This window comes from Bactrocera dorsalis, chromosome 5 (assembly GCF_023373825.1).
Source record: "Bactrocera dorsalis isolate Fly_Bdor chromosome 5, ASM2337382v1, whole genome shotgun sequence".
NCBI lineage: Eukaryota > Metazoa > Arthropoda > Insecta > Diptera > Tephritidae > Bactrocera > Bactrocera dorsalis.
In genome coordinates this window covers 50,315,389-50,333,604 of record NC_064307.1, presented here as the reverse complement: position 1 = coordinate 50,333,604, position 18,216 = coordinate 50,315,389, and the positions used below count along the sequence as shown (strand labels likewise).

At 36.5% G+C, this 18,216-nt stretch overlaps 1 protein-coding gene across 2 annotated transcripts in view; it reads left to right on the top strand.

Moving 5' to 3' along the window:
• LOC105223990 (peroxisome biogenesis factor 1) overlaps window positions 1–17,805 on the top strand; it is a 36,093-nt gene extending 18,288 nt beyond the window's left edge. For both annotated transcript variants that reach the window (XM_011201930.4, XM_011201931.4), the window contains 3 exons: window positions 2,791–3,214; window positions 16,158–16,261; window positions 17,521–17,805. In XM_011201930.4, coding sequence (XP_011200232.2) covers window positions 2,791–3,214; window positions 16,158–16,261; window positions 17,521–17,593 — 601 coding nt within the window. In that variant the 3' untranslated portion in view covers window positions 17,594–17,805. The remainder of the gene's footprint in view (window positions 1–2,790; window positions 3,215–16,157; window positions 16,262–17,520) is intronic.
• The last annotated feature ends 411 nt before the right edge of the window (window positions 17,806–18,216 follow it).

Genomic DNA, 18,216 nt, shown 5'->3' with positions numbered 1-18,216 from the left:
TTCGTTTATTTGTAAATTATTTGAATGGTTCAATTTCTGTCGTTTGCTTTCTTTATTTCGGTTATACAAAAGGTAAATTATTGAAAATTATTCAGTGAAAACTTTATGTGTGTTTCTTGAAATTTGTCACGATGCCACGAAGAGGTCGCCGTAATATCCGCCGGCATTCTTTTTGCCATCAGCATACATTGGGAGCCCAAAGCACATGACGAGTACTCGCTGGATGCGATGACATATCTGTACGTGCGGAATTATGAACGGTCGGATTTGTTTGTTACATTCACTTGAAATGAACATAGATTACTGAACAATTGAGTCGCGATCAATCAGCAAGATCGTCTCGATGTCACCGCACGGCTTTTCAAACAACAGCTACGACGTTTCATGGACTTTATCTTGAAGCAACGCATGTATATATGGTGCTGTTAAATGCTGGATGTACTATGTTGAAGTTTGCCGCACGCACAGTTTCTTCTTTGGATAGTGGATGGTGGTTACACCATATCAAATTGATGAAATCATTTCTGCGGAAATTGCTGACCACAGATAGATTCAGAATTATACGAAGTGGTGAAAACCGATATGGTCAATGGCAGAACATTCAGTATTGAATTTAGAGGAGTGAATATCGAAGTAGATAACACAAGGCTCGTACCATATTCGCCACTATTGTGTAATTCGAGTACGAGTACGTCAACAATACGGTCGATACGTGACTGCAATGAAGCGCTTTGTAGGATATTTATTTTTGCAATTCATAAACGTTTTTCGACTTTTGTGCCTCCCACAGTTCATTTGGAGAATGGCCAAAGAGTGTGTCTCAACCCAGAGATGCAGTACAGCGAGCGGAAATACCACCAGAAACAACATTGATGAGCTTTTTCTCAACTTGCGTCAGTGATCTGTTTGCAAGAACATTGCTCTATTCGGAAATTTTGTCGGTTCAATTTCATTTGGAGTCATTGCGTACTGTGAATGGTACGGTGTGTGCAAACAAACGATGGACTATGTGATAGTCACTTCGCATGCCACTGAAGTTCGCACAGTTTTCGCGATGATCATTTCGACATATCACCCTTCAAATCCGCGTCAATTATGGGATGTGAACAAAAATGGGATTACCGAAGACATTTCACATCGTACTCGCTAAGTGTTGGAAATGGGCAAATTCCGGTTGATACTTCCACTGGTTTGATATCAATACTGCCTGCCTTTTGTGAATTCACTTCAATATAAGATGAACTCATCACGAATTTTATGCCAACATTGGCCAAATTATCGTAACTACGATTGCTTCAGTGCACGCTGGAAGTCAAATTCCCGGAGACTTGCGCTCATACAAATCAATCGATCGTGTTGACAATGAATACGAAGCCGTGTATTATCCAGTCGAATTTATAAATTCTTTGGAGGGGGTTGGTATGCCGCCACATCCTTTGTGTCTGAAAGTTGGATCTGTCGTTATTATGTTTTGCAATCCTCATGCGCCGAAACTGTGTAATGGAACCCGACTGATTGTGACGCGGCTATCGAATATAAGGCGGCAGAACGCTTGATTCTACGAATTCCTTTGCCATTTCAAAACAAACGAATTCAGTTTCCAGTGAAAATTGTATTTGCGATGACAAACAACAGGACACAAGGATAGTCGCTAGAAGTGTGTGGTTTTTCATACGGCCAGCTACACGTAGCGTGTTCACGAGTTGCAAAACCATCTTCGCTGTACATTTACGCACCAGAAACATTTGGAAAAAAATGTAGAAAAATCAGAAATTTGTAAATGATTTTCAACACAATATAAATTCAACTTTCTTCTCATTTCAAAATACATAACTTCACTTAAGATAAGGCCTGCAGGTCAGCTAGTATTGTTATATTTCCCAGCGTTTACTGAGCCCTCGAATATTAAAATTAATACCGATTTGTATTTTACCATTATATATGAATATTGTTTGACAGTATTAAGAATGCAATTTTCGGCAAATCGTTCACCACCTCTGCGGCGAACTGCTTGATAACCATCAGGTCCAATAAGTTTAAACATCGACTCGTCAGAAATCATTACAGATTTCCATTTGGTTTACGTCCAATGAATTTCATGTTCAACGCAACTTAACTGCTTTTCTTTAACTTTTCTGGTCCCGAGTAGCTTTTTTTTACTGGTTTTCTTCTTAGCATTCCCATACCGTTAAGCTCATTAGAAACTGTTCAAGTTAGAATGTTATTACTAAATAACTACTCCAACTCTGCGCTGTTTTTAAATCGGTCTTGTAAACTTTTTCTTAAGTATCTTTTTCTTAAACAAGTGATTCCTTCTCTTCCTAATGTTTTCTTCCTATCTAGTTCGCTAGATTTACGATATTTTTCAAGAAACGTCGCACAAAGCTTTCGCTAAAGTGTACATAGCTATGGAACTAATGATATGTAAAGCAAAATGTCTGAAAAGTTTCCCTGCAAAGCCGTATGCCTGTACCAACATGTTGCGAGAGTATCATGCTTTATTTGGTCACCGACGTGCCGCCCTTCCGTAGTGACAACTTAGTTGTTTTTGCTGTCTCTTGATCACATTTGAGCAATGTTTCAAATATCTTCATTTTTGTTGAGCGATTTCGTTTCTACGAAAAAAATCCTATTTGCGTAAATATCCACTATACGGACGATTAAACCGATGTTGAGTTTTCATTCACACACGTCGTTGACTAAATGAAGCATACAATTTAAATGTTTGTTTTGATTATATGTATGTATGTATTGTAATATATTTATGCATTATCTGTTTTTTCTTTTCAGTGCCCGCAGCGCCAAACCTTGTGTACTCTTTTTTGACGAGTTTGATAGCTTGGCACCGAAACGTGGTCACGATTCAACAGGTGTTACAGATCGCGTAGTAAATCAACTGCTGACAGAACTAGACGGTGTTGAGAGTCTGCAAGGTGTTACTGTAATTGCGGCCACTTCACGTCCTGAGCTCCTTGACCCAGCGCTACTACGCTCAGGACGTATCGATCGTTTAGTTGAATGTGGTCTTCCCGACGCCTTGGCACGTGTGCGCATTTTCGAAGCACTATCAGCTTCTCTGAATTTAGATGACTCCGTTGATTTTGACTATTTCGCCAGTCGTACTCAAAACTACACCGGCGCTGATATACAGAGCATACTAACCTCGGCTAATATGATTTCGGTCAAAGAGGCTTTATCCCAAAATGCACATGAGGTAAGTCAATGTTATATATTATAGTAGAAAACGCATGTACTTATACATATGAAAGTTATCAGTTTTCCGGTAATTGTGTACTATTACAATTAGTTTACTGTTTGTCAGGTTATAAATATTATCGACTTCTCTTATCTTGGCATTGAAAAGTTGGATGACTACAGAGGTTACTTTGCCTATAATAAATAGCAATGCATTGCAGCCAATACCTAGACCAGTTTCTCCAACTTGATTTATTTGTTTGTATATTTACAAAAAATATTAAGATGCGTTTATATTAATTCATTAATATTTGTGAGAAAGAGAAAAAAACTAGTATTTAACACTTCCACCATAGATTAAAAAATTGCCGTCATAAGTTTGACCTTGAAAATATTAATAGCGGGCATTCTAAATATTCTAAATATTGTTCTACCACATTCATGCCAATTCCTTGTAAGAAAAATGTGAGACCACCATACCGTTCAAACGACAGTTGCGTCTACGTAACCGGAACGGACTAGGATTTCTATCCGAACCGAATGTTGACTGTGGCATATGAAGTAAAGAATATAGTATTGGCCAATCGTCGTACAATCGTAGCTAATGGTCATACGGTCAACAAAGAATATGACCTGCAAGTTTTGCGCAAATCAATCCGCTACAAATTAGCAATTTGTGGAAGAAAAAAAAGCCTTTTGCACCATGATAATGTCACTGCTCACGCGATAGTTTTTGAACAAACCTAGTATGAGAATTGCAGTCATGGTAAGAGCTTCAAGGGCTGTGTAAAAGCGAATAGTTACGAAGAGATATAATAAAAGGATTAAAATAAACAATAAGCTTTAACAGCAGCATTGGTTCAGAAATACCACGAGAAAAGATACCTTAGCCTATCTCATAATGTGAGCGCCTTTGATCGCTTTTATTGTGCATATATGAAGTATAAAATCATATTTGGAGGAAGTCTTAAGTACAGTGCTTCCAAAAAATAACGTTTTCGTTTTCCAAAGTGTGGGTAGCGTTTTTGAGAAATATTTTTCAAATGAACCTCTAATAATTGCGTGGTCGTTGTCGGCTTACAGGGCTTGTCCGGAAAGTAATAGAATTGATTTTCTTCCGCCGCGACTGTACTTCAGAGCGTGCGCGCAGCGAGTAGATTCGGTAGAGAGCGTTTCTAGCTAACGAACGAGCGACTGGTCAGTTGTCTCCGAGCACCTGGAGAGTCAAGACAAACATTTTCGCGCGACGTGTTTCTGTTAGAGCAGAGGTACTCGATTAAATTATGTCTGAAACTCGGTAAATCTGCGACAGAGACGCTTGATATGATCAAGCAGGCTTACCTAGATATTGCTTTAGCAAGAAGTGGTGCGTTTCGGTGGCATCAGGCCTTTTTGGAGAGCCGGGAAGAGGACTTCGACAAACAAGGCCGGCATTCAGGCAGTGTACACCTCGGCTCTGAAGGACCCATTCAATGCTTGGAAATCGCGCTGGCAGCGCTGCATCGACGCAGGAGGAGCCTATTTGGAAAGTTTTTAAAGAATTGTAACGATTGGTTCAATAAATTTTTTAAATTGACTCAGTCCTATTACTTTCCGGACAAACCCTGTACATCGGGCTATTGACTCCTTGAAGTCAGTTCACAAGTTTTCGATAGGGTCGATGTCAGCGGACTGTGACGGTCATTTAATTTCGTTAAATTTCTTTTCCTCCAACAACCTTGTTTCTTTGGAATCATTGTCCTGTTGGAACGCTCAGGCAAGCGGCATTTCCGACAGGATTCTGAAATTTATCGACATAGGAGTCACCAGTCATCATTTCTTTGATCCAATAAATGAGTCCCACAACTTGTCTAGAATAGCACGCTCAAAACATGAAGCTCACACTTCCATGTACCGTAACCGTACTGTTACCGTTTTAGTTATGTTTTTCGGTTGGTGTTTCTGTATTGGGTGGGCGTTGTACATCTTCGATTGGTCCAACCATAAAATGAATGAAGTCCTGTAAAATGTTAACATTAAAAACATAAATTTCAATTGAATACTTAAATTAATCTCACCGTTATTTTACGAAGATTTTCTGATATTTTTAATTTTTCAAACCATTTTTTCACGCACCACTGATCAAAAAAGTTTTGCAAATAAAAACTCCCAACAAGTCATTGTTTGTTTTCATGTGAATTCTAAACTTTTAATAAAAGGTAAGGAAGCGCTAAGTTCGGTAACCGAACATTTCTTACAGTGGCAACTTGGAAGGACCAAAGACAGGGAAATACCTCCATTGGTTATTAGAACTTTGTTCCAAAAATGATGCGAAAGAATTTAACATTCATTGATTCATATCAGACATAAACTCAATCGAAGAGGCTAAATTTAATATATGTATGTATATGTTGAGGTGATGAGCAAAACGTCAACCAGAGGATCGGAATTTATTACATTAGGGATATGAGGTTTGGAACACTAAACCAATTGGTCTAAACCAATTCCATTCATATTAAGCGATAACGATATAATTTTTAAGAAATCTTGCCCATTTAATTTTACTGAAATATAAACGTTATTTAAAGATAGGATTTTGACATTATTCACGTAATTTTATAAATACACTAGCTGACCCCGCAGCCGTTGTCCTGCGTGAAAATATGTGGTTTGAAATGAAAAGAAAGTTAAATTTATCATTTCATTTTTTTTCAATGCAACAACAACATTTTTTGGTTTTTGTTCCGGTGTACAGAAAAGGTGGTTTTCCACTCGTGAGCACGCCACGAATATCTGGCCGTGTGAAAAACATAGCATTTCCAAATTTATGCCTCACAATTTCCACTGGAAAGGGAATACGTTTGAACTGAAATGGCAAATCGTTAGAACTCAAAGGAATTCGTAGAATCAAGCATTCTGCCCCTTGTATTCGACAGGTGCATCACAATCAGTCAGGTTCCATTACACAGTTTCGGCGCATGCAGATTGCGAAACATAATAACGACAGATTCAACTTTGAGACGAAAATGATGCGGTGGCATATCAAGCTCTCCAAAGAATTTAGAAATTCCACTGAATAATTCACGGCGTCGTCTTCATTGTCAAGACGAACCATCGTCCAATTCGTCCCAATGCATTACTTGATAACACACCTGGATGTCCTTCTCCAAATTAACTGCGAGACGCACAACAGTCAGAAAACGTTCATCAACTGCAAAAGTAAATACCCTACAAAGCGATTTATTGCAGTTCACGTATTGACCGTATCGTATTGCTTCCTTTGGTGACGTACTTACAAACGCATTATATAGATTTCACTAAACTGCAATATTCAACATTGATGTGAGTTTTGAATGTGAATTAAACAACATTGGGGAATATAGTACGATCTATGTGTTGTCAGCTTCGATATTCACTCTCCTAAATTGAATACTGAATGTTCTGTCATTGTTATTTGGTGAGCGATGCCGATAGAGTGGATATTTTCTGTTTGTGTTTCCGAGAGAAAAGCACATGGACATTTTCACTGAATAATTTTCAAAAATTTTTGAAGCAAACGACAAATTTTAAAGATTCAAATAATTGAAAAACAAAACAAAAAAAATGAAAAAAAAAAATTGTTTGGAAAAAATTAACTTTTTGGAATTGTCCAATTTTCCGACTTTTCCTCACGAAAAACATACAGGTTTTTTTTTTTATTTCTAAACCTTCCCCGATCCCCACAGAACATTCCCTGAAAATTTCATCAAGATTGGTTCAGTCGTTCCCTTAGCGTTACTAATAAACAAACACTCATTCGTTTGTATGGAAAGAAGAAAATGGCTGTTTTCAGGGGGTTTCCGGCAATTATTCGAATTTTTTTTGCCGTAAAAACCATCTTTGAACCTCAGCGAACATTTAGAAAAAAGAATTGGTCAAATTGGTCCAGGCGTTGTTGAGTTATGCGCTTACCAACACATTTTGCGATTCTTTTTTATATACATACATATGTAACGGGTGATTTTTTTGAGGTTAGGATTTTCATGCATTAGTATTTGACAGATCACGTGGGATTTCAGACATGGTGTCAAAGAGAAAGATGCTCAGTATGCTTTGACATTTCATCATGAATAGACTTACTAACGAGCAACGCTTGCAAATCATTGAATTTTATTACCAAAATCAGTGTTCGGTTCGAAAATTTTTTATCGACAAATTTTGTTCAGCGATGAGGCTCATTTCTGGTTGAATGGCTACGTAAATAAGCAAAATTGCCGCATTTGGGGTGAAGAGCAACCAGAAGCCGTTCAAGAACTGCCCATGCATCCCGAAAAATGCACTGTTTGGTGTGGTTTGTACGCTGGTGGAATCATTGGACCGTATTTTTTCAAAGATGCTGTTGGACGCAACGTTACGGTGAATGGCGATCGCTATCGTTCGATGCTAACAAACTTTTTGTTGCCAAAAATGGAAGAACTGAACTTGGTTGACATGTGGTTTCAACGAGATGGCGCTACATGCCACACAGCTCGCGATTCTATGGCCATTTTGAGGGAAAACTTCGGACAACAATTCATCTCAAGAAATGGACCCGTAAGTTGGCCACCAAGATCATGCGATTTAACGCCTTTAGACTATTTTTTGTGGGGCTACGTCAAGTCTAAAGTCTACAGAAATAAGCCAGCAACTATTCCAGCTTTGGAAGACAACATTTCCGAAGAAATTCGGGCTATTCCGGCCGAAATGCTCGAAAAAGTTGCCCAAAATTGGACTTTCCGAATGGACCACCTAAGACGCAGCCGCGGTCAACATTTAAATGAAATTATCTTCAAAAAGTAAATGTCATGAACCAATCTAACGTTTCAAATAAAGAACCGATGAGATTTTGTAAATTTTATGCGTTTTTTTTTTAAAAAAAGTTATCAAGCTCTTAAAAAATCACCCTTTATAAATAATCAGAATGACAAGACGAGTTGCTGTAACTTGAGTAAAAGTTAAGATATATTGATGGAACTTGAAAGCTTGGTATTGTAGTTTGGCGTAATTTGACCACTGTCATGTCCACAAAACACCATTAGTTGATAATCTATAAGTTGCCAAAACTAAGCAGCAGTACCCCTCCTACTTGTGGTTTGAAGATCTTTAAAAAGTGGGCTTGGCCTCGTCCCCTAACATGTTTAACAGATATACATATCTGCACCATTGAAGCCATGTGACCCAAACTTGCACAGAACAAATCTTTTCAACTCTTCTGAAAATGGGGTAGTAGTATGATAACCCCGGCCACTCCCGATATAACGGTTTTGTTAAAAACTGCTTGAAGCGCGATAATGCGTCATTAACATTAAATTTTGCATCCAAAATGGTAGAAAGGGTCTTAATACGAGACGATGCTAAAAATGACTGTATACCCCTTATATGGGCCAATATGTGAGCTATCGTAATAAAATTAACTGAGTTTGTTTTTCTAATAATGCTGCATGGATCTGCGTGGATCATTTAATTATGTTAATAGTATAGTGTATTGTTTTGCCACAAATACATATAGTCACATTTGTACTACCCCTTTCTCTCATATACCTAATATAAAATGTTCAAATTTATATACATATTAATTGAACGTTTATAATTTAGCCTACAAATTATCCCAACTCCCAGATATTACATATGTATGTACTTAGTATACAGTATACTTCAGCAATGTCTAAATTAATTCAATCAGTATATCCCTTCCTCTGCCCCCAATATAGCCTAGATTAAAGTGGGAAAATGAATGAAATTAGTATATAATTTGGTCTAAACCTTATATAATGAATTGAGATCCTCTGGGAGATGTTTTCACATCAACTCTTTATATTAAATTTAGCCTTTTAAGTTGAGTTTATACTATTTTATTTTTACCAATAATCTTTTTTTTATAATTAAAAATATTATTTATAAATACAATTTATAATTTTTTTGTAATATACAAATGTAAATAGGCACGTGCATTGATGATTTGTATATGAACATTGTTTGTGTCTACGTAGCAAAAACAAATATTAATAATAAAAAATCGCTTTATTGGTTTTAAAAATTTTATTCATTAATATCTATTCACTTTTGCATGTATTTAAAGCAATTGTCGAACACTTTTACAACTTTCATTGAGGTGCGTCCAAAACGTGCGTTCTGAAGGCATCAACTGCCTCTTCAGCGTCTAAAAACGTCTCTACCTTGATACACACTGGTCCTTGATAGAGCTTCATCGACAAAAATTGAATAAAGTTCATCGATGCTTTGTCACTGAGTTAATCTATGTCCAAAGTTGTAAAAAATAATCACGCGAAAATGTTAGTTATTTATTCGGCTCACGTTGCTTCCAGGTCGTAAGCATAGACTCATGACTCATCGCTAGTAATAATACGTTTCATGACATCCTAGTAGTCAGAAAGCATTGTTTCACAGACGTTACTGCGACACGGTTTTTCGAAAAAATTTAGTGATCTGGAACCAATCGTGCTTTCACTTTTCTTAGACCCAAATGGTAATTCAAAATGGTTTTCACTGATCCTTCCAATATTCCATGCCAGTAAGATCTCTCACTGCTAATCGTCAATTCTCAAGCACCGATTTACGGTTCAGTAGAGCCAGAACACTCTTTTGGTGAGAGACACCACCTTTTCTCTGTAGCTCCTCTCTCTTCAATATTTAGAAACCATGAAAATTTTCTATCAAGGATATGATCTAGGTATTTCACCTTGTCAACAGATTGAAGATGAAAGAAGGGAGAGGGCACGACTGAGATCCGTTGCCCCTTAGTAAATAAAACCATTTCAGTTTTACTTGGATTGACGGCTAAGCCGCTTCTATTCGTACAGTTAGATATCAGGTATCCTCGAGGTATCCTTGTTCTTGTAGACTGAATTTAGGAATCTTCCATTCAGCATTGTAACAACATTGTCAGCGCAGGCTATCACCCGGGAGCCTCGTTCCTGGAGTTCGTTAAGCAGGATGTTAACCACTAAACTCCAAAGCCCTAGTAACCCTTCGGGTTTTAATGGGGCAGAGGCAGCCTTGGTAATAACCCATCAGCAATTTCTGCATGGTGTCACTCCTGTATACTCAGGTGACAGAATACCTCGGTCATCAGGGCAGATTTCAAACCAATAGTCCATATCAAGGTCCGTGTCAAGGAAAGGTAAAAAATCGGAAGGAATGTAAAAGGCCGTTGAGGCCGTAAGTCATTTGGAGTTACCAGGATGCATAATAATGGATGAACCAACTTTCAACATAGGTTATCTCTTGTGGGATATACAGTGAATCAATAAAGTTTTCATATACCTACGACACGTTTATTTGTTTCCAAACGAACATATTTCGGGTTTTTTTTGATATTTAATTTAACAATAAACAACATAGCATATCAAAATATTTTTTTTTACACAAATAAAAAAAAATTATACTGAAGCTTAAAATGCACCTAATTTATACCAAAAAAGTTTACATGCACTAATGATTATTTATATAAATCGAAAGTAATTCCAACAGTTTTAGATTTAATTATTATTTTTTGGGCTTCATTTTGTTGGAATTATTGCCCCCAGGCGTCGACCCATGCTCGCCACTTAATTTCTAGTATTACTTTCGGATATTTTGACCCACTAAGTCGTTAAGGCAGTTTTTAGGCACTGTTTTGATGAAGTTCAATGTTTTCGAATGCGTTGTTCCAATAAGTTCTAGAAATGTTGAATAGGATTAATGTCCAGTGATTATGGGGCATATGGAGTTATTTTCATTTCTATAACAAAAGAAGCAATTTTATTGTTTCTGAGGGTGAATAAGTTTGTAAATTTTCGTACATATCTGTGGTAAATTGAAGTGTTTCAACACATTACCATAAAAGCGATTGCCTAAACGTTCATTAATCGCATTATCTTCAGAAAATCGTAGAATGACCGGGATGTCAACTTCATTGTTGCCCTTTAAATATTGCGTTGTTCGGTGCAATGTTTGAGAATATTTTTGCACTCATCTCAGATTATAATAGAATATAGTCGCAATACAATCTGTTGTGATATTAAAAATATTCCACATGGTGGAATGTTAATGTATCAGTTCTTAATATTTAGTTTGTTTTACTTTTGACTTTATGACTTCACAAACGCTTTTTTTCATTCTTCTAGGAGCACCTCCTTAAGTCTACTCTTCGATATTCTATGGTGTTTTCTAATCTTTCAATACCAAAAGTGATGTTTTAAAGGTATTAGTCGTGTTATACAAGGTCTGTCGCAAAAGAAACAGAACTTTTTGAATATAACTGTTTCTGGTAGCGCCACCTGTTGGTGGGTATATGAAATAAAAAGTTTGATCTCTTGTTGACATTTCGTAAAAATAATCGATGTTATCGATCAGAAAGTGACAGCAGCTTTTGGTCGTAAAAGGCATTTTGAACAAAGAGCAAATATTAAATTTTGTTTTAAACTTGGGAAAACGTTTGCTGAAACATTTCAAATGATGAAAAAAGTTTATGGTGATCAGTGCCTATTCCGTAGTAATGTGCATGAGTGGCTTAAGCAATTACAAGAAGGTCGTGAGGACGAGAGCCATCAAAAAATCGTCTTCAGAAGTCAAAAATAAAGACAATGCTGATTTGTTTTTACGACTCCGAGGGTATTGTACACCGAGAGTTCGTCCCACCTGGCCAAATGATTAATGCTGTGTTTTACCTTGGTGTTATGAAGCGTCTTTTGTCACGCATTTGTCGTGCTCGACCACAATACCGTGAGGCAGGGTCCTGGCGCCTGTTGCACGATAATGCGCCGTGTCATCGGTCGACGCTTGTCACTGATTTTTTGACAAAAAACTCCATATTAACCATTAATCACTCACCCTACTCACCTGATCTGGCACCCTGTGATTTTTACCTATTTGGAAAACTTCATTTGCCCATGAAAGGACACTGGTTTCAGGACATTTCAGCTATCCAAAAGGCGACGACCGATATTCTCAAGAGCTTTCCGAAAAATGACCTTAAACACTCATTTGAAATGCTAATTGACCGGGCTAAACGCTGTATCGAAGCACAAGGAAACTACTTTGAATAAAAAAATATAACTTTTGAAAAATATTAATTTTTTGTTGTTTTTTTTAACAGTCCTGTTTCTTTTGCGACAGACCTTGTATAAGATAAACTCAAATTATTTTGGCGGTATATTTTTGACCTTTGTCTTGATTCTATAACCGTGCTTAACAGCAAGTTGTCCAAATTTCTCATTTGGGGTTAAACCTTCTTGTCCCCACATCAAGGAACGTCGATTCGATCGTTACACGCAGAATTTACTTTGTTCGAAAATATTACCTTCTCTCAAAAGTTGATTCTCCAATTTAATTTCTCTTTAGCAAGGGAAACTCGCTTCATTTTCATCGCCTTGCTTATTAAGGTCTTTGAACCAATTCCCTTATTCCTTTGATTGTTTTAAAGCATTCATAATAATTTTTCCTTCTTCAACCGTAGTTCTTTTCGTTTTTATTCCTTTTTTAAAGATAAACGAACGACGTTTTATGACACTTTTGTACTCTTTATGTTACGTTTTACTTCTTTTCTAGCAATAAATTATATCCGAAAATAATTGCGCTATATTGTTGCATTTGGCAGAGCTATCATTGAAGCTATCTAAATAATTATTTTTTATATAATTAACTGAATATGAATTTAACAAGTAGGGAAGAGCTAAGTTCGAGCAACTTTCAGTTCAAAGCCGGAGGAATTATTTCAAGTGTGGGCAAAACATAATTTCATTATGAAATCGTTCTTATATTAGGAACATATATCGGAAATAGGGGTAGATGTTATCCGAGCTTTATTAAGGTATCTCAAATACCATCACCATTTAAAGTTTTAAAGTCCTGTTGTTATATTAGTTATATGTGACCTGGTCTACGAAAAGGGAGCTAACGTGCGAAAACTAAACAACTCGTTAAAAATAAACAACTCGTTTCGTCAGTTTCTCCTTATCGCATTAATTGTTCTCCTTTTTTTGACACCTAAGCCCCCTTTCCGTAGACCAGGTCACATACATATCGCTCATTTGCTGCAAGAGCGGCATAATTCAAAAAACGTGATTTTTGAGTTAATGCTGCAGAATTGTTCGTTATATCATACTTCATGTTGAGTGAAAAATTCATATGAATACCTCTTATATGCTCCGCTTGAGAAGATGTGTAAGGTTGGAGTCACCGTGTAAGGTTGTAGTAAGTTGAAAACTTTAAACGCATTTTCTGGCGAATCAATTTTTTTGACTTATGCCGGTCTTGCAGCAAATGAGCGATATTATGAACAAAGGTACATTGTTCGCGCAAAGTTTTATCCCGTTATATTAATTGTTTCGTGATTTGTGTACTGGAAAGTGTAAGAATGAAGAAGAATTTAAAATTGTGCTATATGAGAAGTAGGCGTTTTGTAGTGTGGTTTCGTCCATTTTCGACCTGTGATATAGGAATATCAAAAGAATGGCATTTTTTTTTTAAATCGAAATCGGTCGGTCGGATCCCGAAATGTGGGATTTCACCAAAAAGTAGGCGGTGCCACGCACATCATCTAATTTTCACACCGGCTCACATAAAGCCCTCTCATACCATCTCCGATTTAGTTATTGATTTATCGCACTTTTAGTAGTTTTTAACAATACCGATATATAGGGAGTGAGCGGGGTTATCCTCCGATTTCATCCGTTTTCACACTATCGGTAGGAGTTCTCATAGTATTAATATTGAGCGAATTTGCTTATTGTAGCTTAAGTGGTTTAGGAGATATGTACATTAAACATATTAGAGGACCACGCCCACTGTTTTAAAATTGTTTGTCCACAGATGACCTTGCTACTGCAATCCTCTATACCAAATTACAGTTTTATATTTTAATTTAGCGCTTAGTTATGGCATTTTCTATGTTTCCGGTTAATGGCGATTTGTGAAAGTGGAAGTGGTCCGATTAATTTTTTTTGTACTAAGGAACCCGTATTCCAAGTTTTATCAAGATATCTCAAATTTTACTCAAATATAGCTTACACGGACGGACAGACAGACATTCAACCGCTTTCCTTTCTCGTCATCCTGATCATTTATATATAACGGGTGATTTTTTTGAGGTTAGGATTTTCATGCATTAGTATTTGACAGATCACGTGGGATTTCAGACATGGTGTCAAAGAGAAAGATGCTCAGTATGCTTTGACATTTCATCATGAATAGACTTACTAACGAGCAACGCTTGCAAATCATTGAATTTTATTACCAAAATCAGTGTTCGGTTCGAAATGTGTTTCGCGCTTTTTTATCGACAAATTTTGTTCAGCGATGAGGCTCATTTCTGGTTGAATGGCTACGTAAATAAGCAAAATTGCCGCATTTGGGGTGAAGAGCAACCAGAAGCCGTTCAAGAACTGCCCATGCATCCCGAAAAATGCACTGTTTGGTGTGGTTTGTACGCTGGTGGAATCATTGGACCGTATTTTTTCAAAGATGCTGTTGGACGCAACGTTACGGTGAATGGCGATCGCTATCGTTCTATGCTAACAAACTTTTTGTTGCCAAAAATGGAAGAACTGAACTTGGTTGACATGTGGTTTCAACAAGATGGCGCTACATGCCACACAGCTCGCGATTCTATGGCCATTTTGAGGGAAAACTTCGGACAACAATTCATCTCAAGAAATGGACCCGTAAGTTGGCCACCAAGATCATGCGATTTAACGCCTTTAGACTATTTTTTGTGGGGCTACGTCAAGTCTAAAGTCTACAGAAATAAGCCAGCAACTATTCCAGCTTTGGAAGACAACATTTCCGAAGAAATTCGGGCTATTCCGGCCGAAATGCTCGAAAAAGTTGCCCAAAATTGGACTTTCCGAATGGACCACCTAAGACACAGCCGCGGTCAACATTTAAATGAAATTATCTTCAAAAAGTAAATGTCATGAACCAATCTAACGTTTCAAATAAAGAACCGATGAGATTTTGCAAATTTTATGCGTTTTTTTTTTTAAAAAGTTACAAGCTCTTAAAAAATCACCCTTTATAACCCTATATCTTCTCGATTAGTTTTAGGTGATACGTACAACCTTAGGTGAACAAAACTATAATACTGTACTGTAATAACAGCTTGCAAGACTGTAAAAATGTAGCCAAAGGGTTTAACTTCATTTTTCGTCGAAATTGTGAATGGACTACAGTCAAAATTGGTATTTAATTAAGTTATATTACACTAGTCGGCATTTGTATTTTGCGAAAGAAAAATGTTTATACTCTTGCAACATGGTGCTAGAGAGTATAATAGTTTTGTTTACTTAACGGTTGTTTATATTTATCAATTAAAGCAAATCGAATTAGATATAGGGTTATAAACCCGAACTTAGCCCTTCCTTACTTGTTCAGTATAAAGTATTGCCAACACTTGAAGGTATTTCTTTGGCTATAATTTTGGTTAAGGGATTAGGTGGGTTTCAGAGGTACAAAAAAGATATTTTTACGATTTTTTTTTAATGTAAACGATCATATATTTCAAAAAATATAATATGGCATATTGAAGGTACATATTTTAACAACGTCTCAAAATTGTCTCTAACTTAAAATCTCAAATTTAGAGACTTGAGGCTGTCTCAAGTTACAGAATCGCACGGTTAGTCTGTTTTTAAGCTTAAGCTTAAGCTCTGGTTGAACTTGGTTTTATGAATGCAAAATACTTTAAATTTACTTTATGAAAACCAAAATTTATTAAGAGAATATAAAAACACGAATGTTGTTTTTGTGAATTAGCAAAATACTAATACAAGTAGCCTTTAAGACTTAAGTCTAATTTCAAATTTACTTGCATACAAATGTTTATTGCGACTATACTACATCTCTGTATATGTACATCCATCCGCTATTAGAAGGTATGCACGTGTTAATGTCTTTTACTTTCTTTGTTATTTACATAAATGATAATTAACATAATTCACTGTTTTTTTATTTTATTCCATTTCCAGAAACAGTTGTCCAGAATTTTGGTACGACAAAAGCATCTGATCGAAGCTTTCAACACGACTCGGCCCTCGTTGAGCGCAGCGGATATTGCCAAGTATCAGAAGACGTAAGTTTCACGTGCAGACATTCATTTTTAAATTCACATAATGTCTTTTTATACTCTCGCAAAATATTGCTAGATAATATTGTAGTTTTGTTCACCTAACGGTTGTTTATAAGATATAGAGTTATATACATATACATATGCATATAAATGATCAGGTTGACGAAACGAGTTGAAATCGGGGTGACTGTCTGTCCGACATTCTGAAATTTCTCTCTGATAATAGTGTAATCTCTTGCCTAATACGGATGAAATCAAGGTAAATACTTCTCTTAGTCCCCGTATGCCACATATCCGCATTTTCTAATATCTCCTGGACTTTATACCTTAATGAAACTCAGAGATTTCTGGTAGTAATATGTTATAATATTATAGCATAACTGGATAAAGTCAGATCTAAATATTACATAGCCCATAGAAACCAAATTTGAAACGTTTCAAATGTTGAAACAAGTTTATGGCGATGATTGCCTATCCCGTAGTGGAGTGCACGAGTGGTTCCAACGTTTTCAAAGTCGTCGAGAAGACATAAATGACGATCAACATGTGGGCCAATAAAAATCCGTGTTCACTGGAAATTCCATCGAAACTGTGCGTGAATTCATCGAAAACTAGCCGAAATCATCATTGAAATTCGTGGAAATGAAATTGAACATCTCCAAAACATCGATTTATCGCATTTTGACCAAAAATTTGGGCTTACGAAAGATGTGTGAACGGTTTGTTCCACACAAATCGACTGACGATCAAAAATTGCTCAGAATCCAACATTCGAAGGACGATTATTTGACCAAAAATCGCATTTTAACCATTAACGTTCTTCCTTTTCGGAAAAATGCATCTGCCCATGAAAGAAAAGCGTTATGCAGACGTAGAGTCCATTCAAATGGCTTGCACCGCCATACTGGCGGCCATACCCGCCATCTAGCTAAAACACTCGTTCGACATTTTTTGGACCGTGCAAAAAGCTGCATTGAAGCAGAAGGAGACTATTTTGAATAAAATAAATTGATTTTGCCGAAAAACCCATTTGTTCTTTTTGTTTTTAAAGTCCTGTTTACTTTGGAACGCACCTTGTATATATGTATGTACAAAAGTAATAAGATACAACTAATTTGCAACACTTGAAAGTATTTCCCCGCCTCTGATCTTTTCAAATTGCGAGAGTATGAAATGTTCGGTTGCACACAAGTTTAGCACGTCCTTATTTTTTACTGAAGATATCTGTTGTGATCATTGCTATTTTTTATTATTGTTTACAGTTACGCTCGATTTACTAACAAGGAGCGGGGAGGAGCACGCGATTTTGTGGCTAAGCGGGCCACGTTGGCATAGTTGAAACTGACTTTAGTACGACCAACAACAATGGTTGCTACCATTTTATATAAATTGGATTATATTTTTATATTCAGTAGGTATATTTACAACAAATTAAACAGTGGTGTGGTGCGTTACCATATACGATTGTATACAAACTATGTAATGCTTCTTTTCGTTGATCCGTTTTGTTCGACAAATAAATGAAACAAATTTTTAAAAATATTAAATTTTAATTTTTGTTTTAAAGTGTGTTTACTCATTATTTGGGTCCTGAAGCTAATACTAAATTTAAGAGCGTCGAGTACTTTTATAAAATAAATAAAAGTATTCTTTAACATTGGTTTTGTCTTGAAAAAAAGAAAGAGCTGAATTGCGTGAGTTCGACCCATGTCTTCATTATAAAAGATTGGTCTTGTTTTTTCAACACTTCAAGAAAATAGTAGTTTGGTAGATATTTAACGACGATGAAGTAACAGGTCAATTGAAAAGTCCCCACCTACTATAGCAAAACACATTTTTGTTTTGCAAAATTCGACAGTTGATAGTTTTAGAATGCCTGCTATCTCGTACAATTTCATTTAACGGCCAATTATTTTGTGGACTTTATGGATGTTTTCAGCGGTGACAACCTCTTTTTG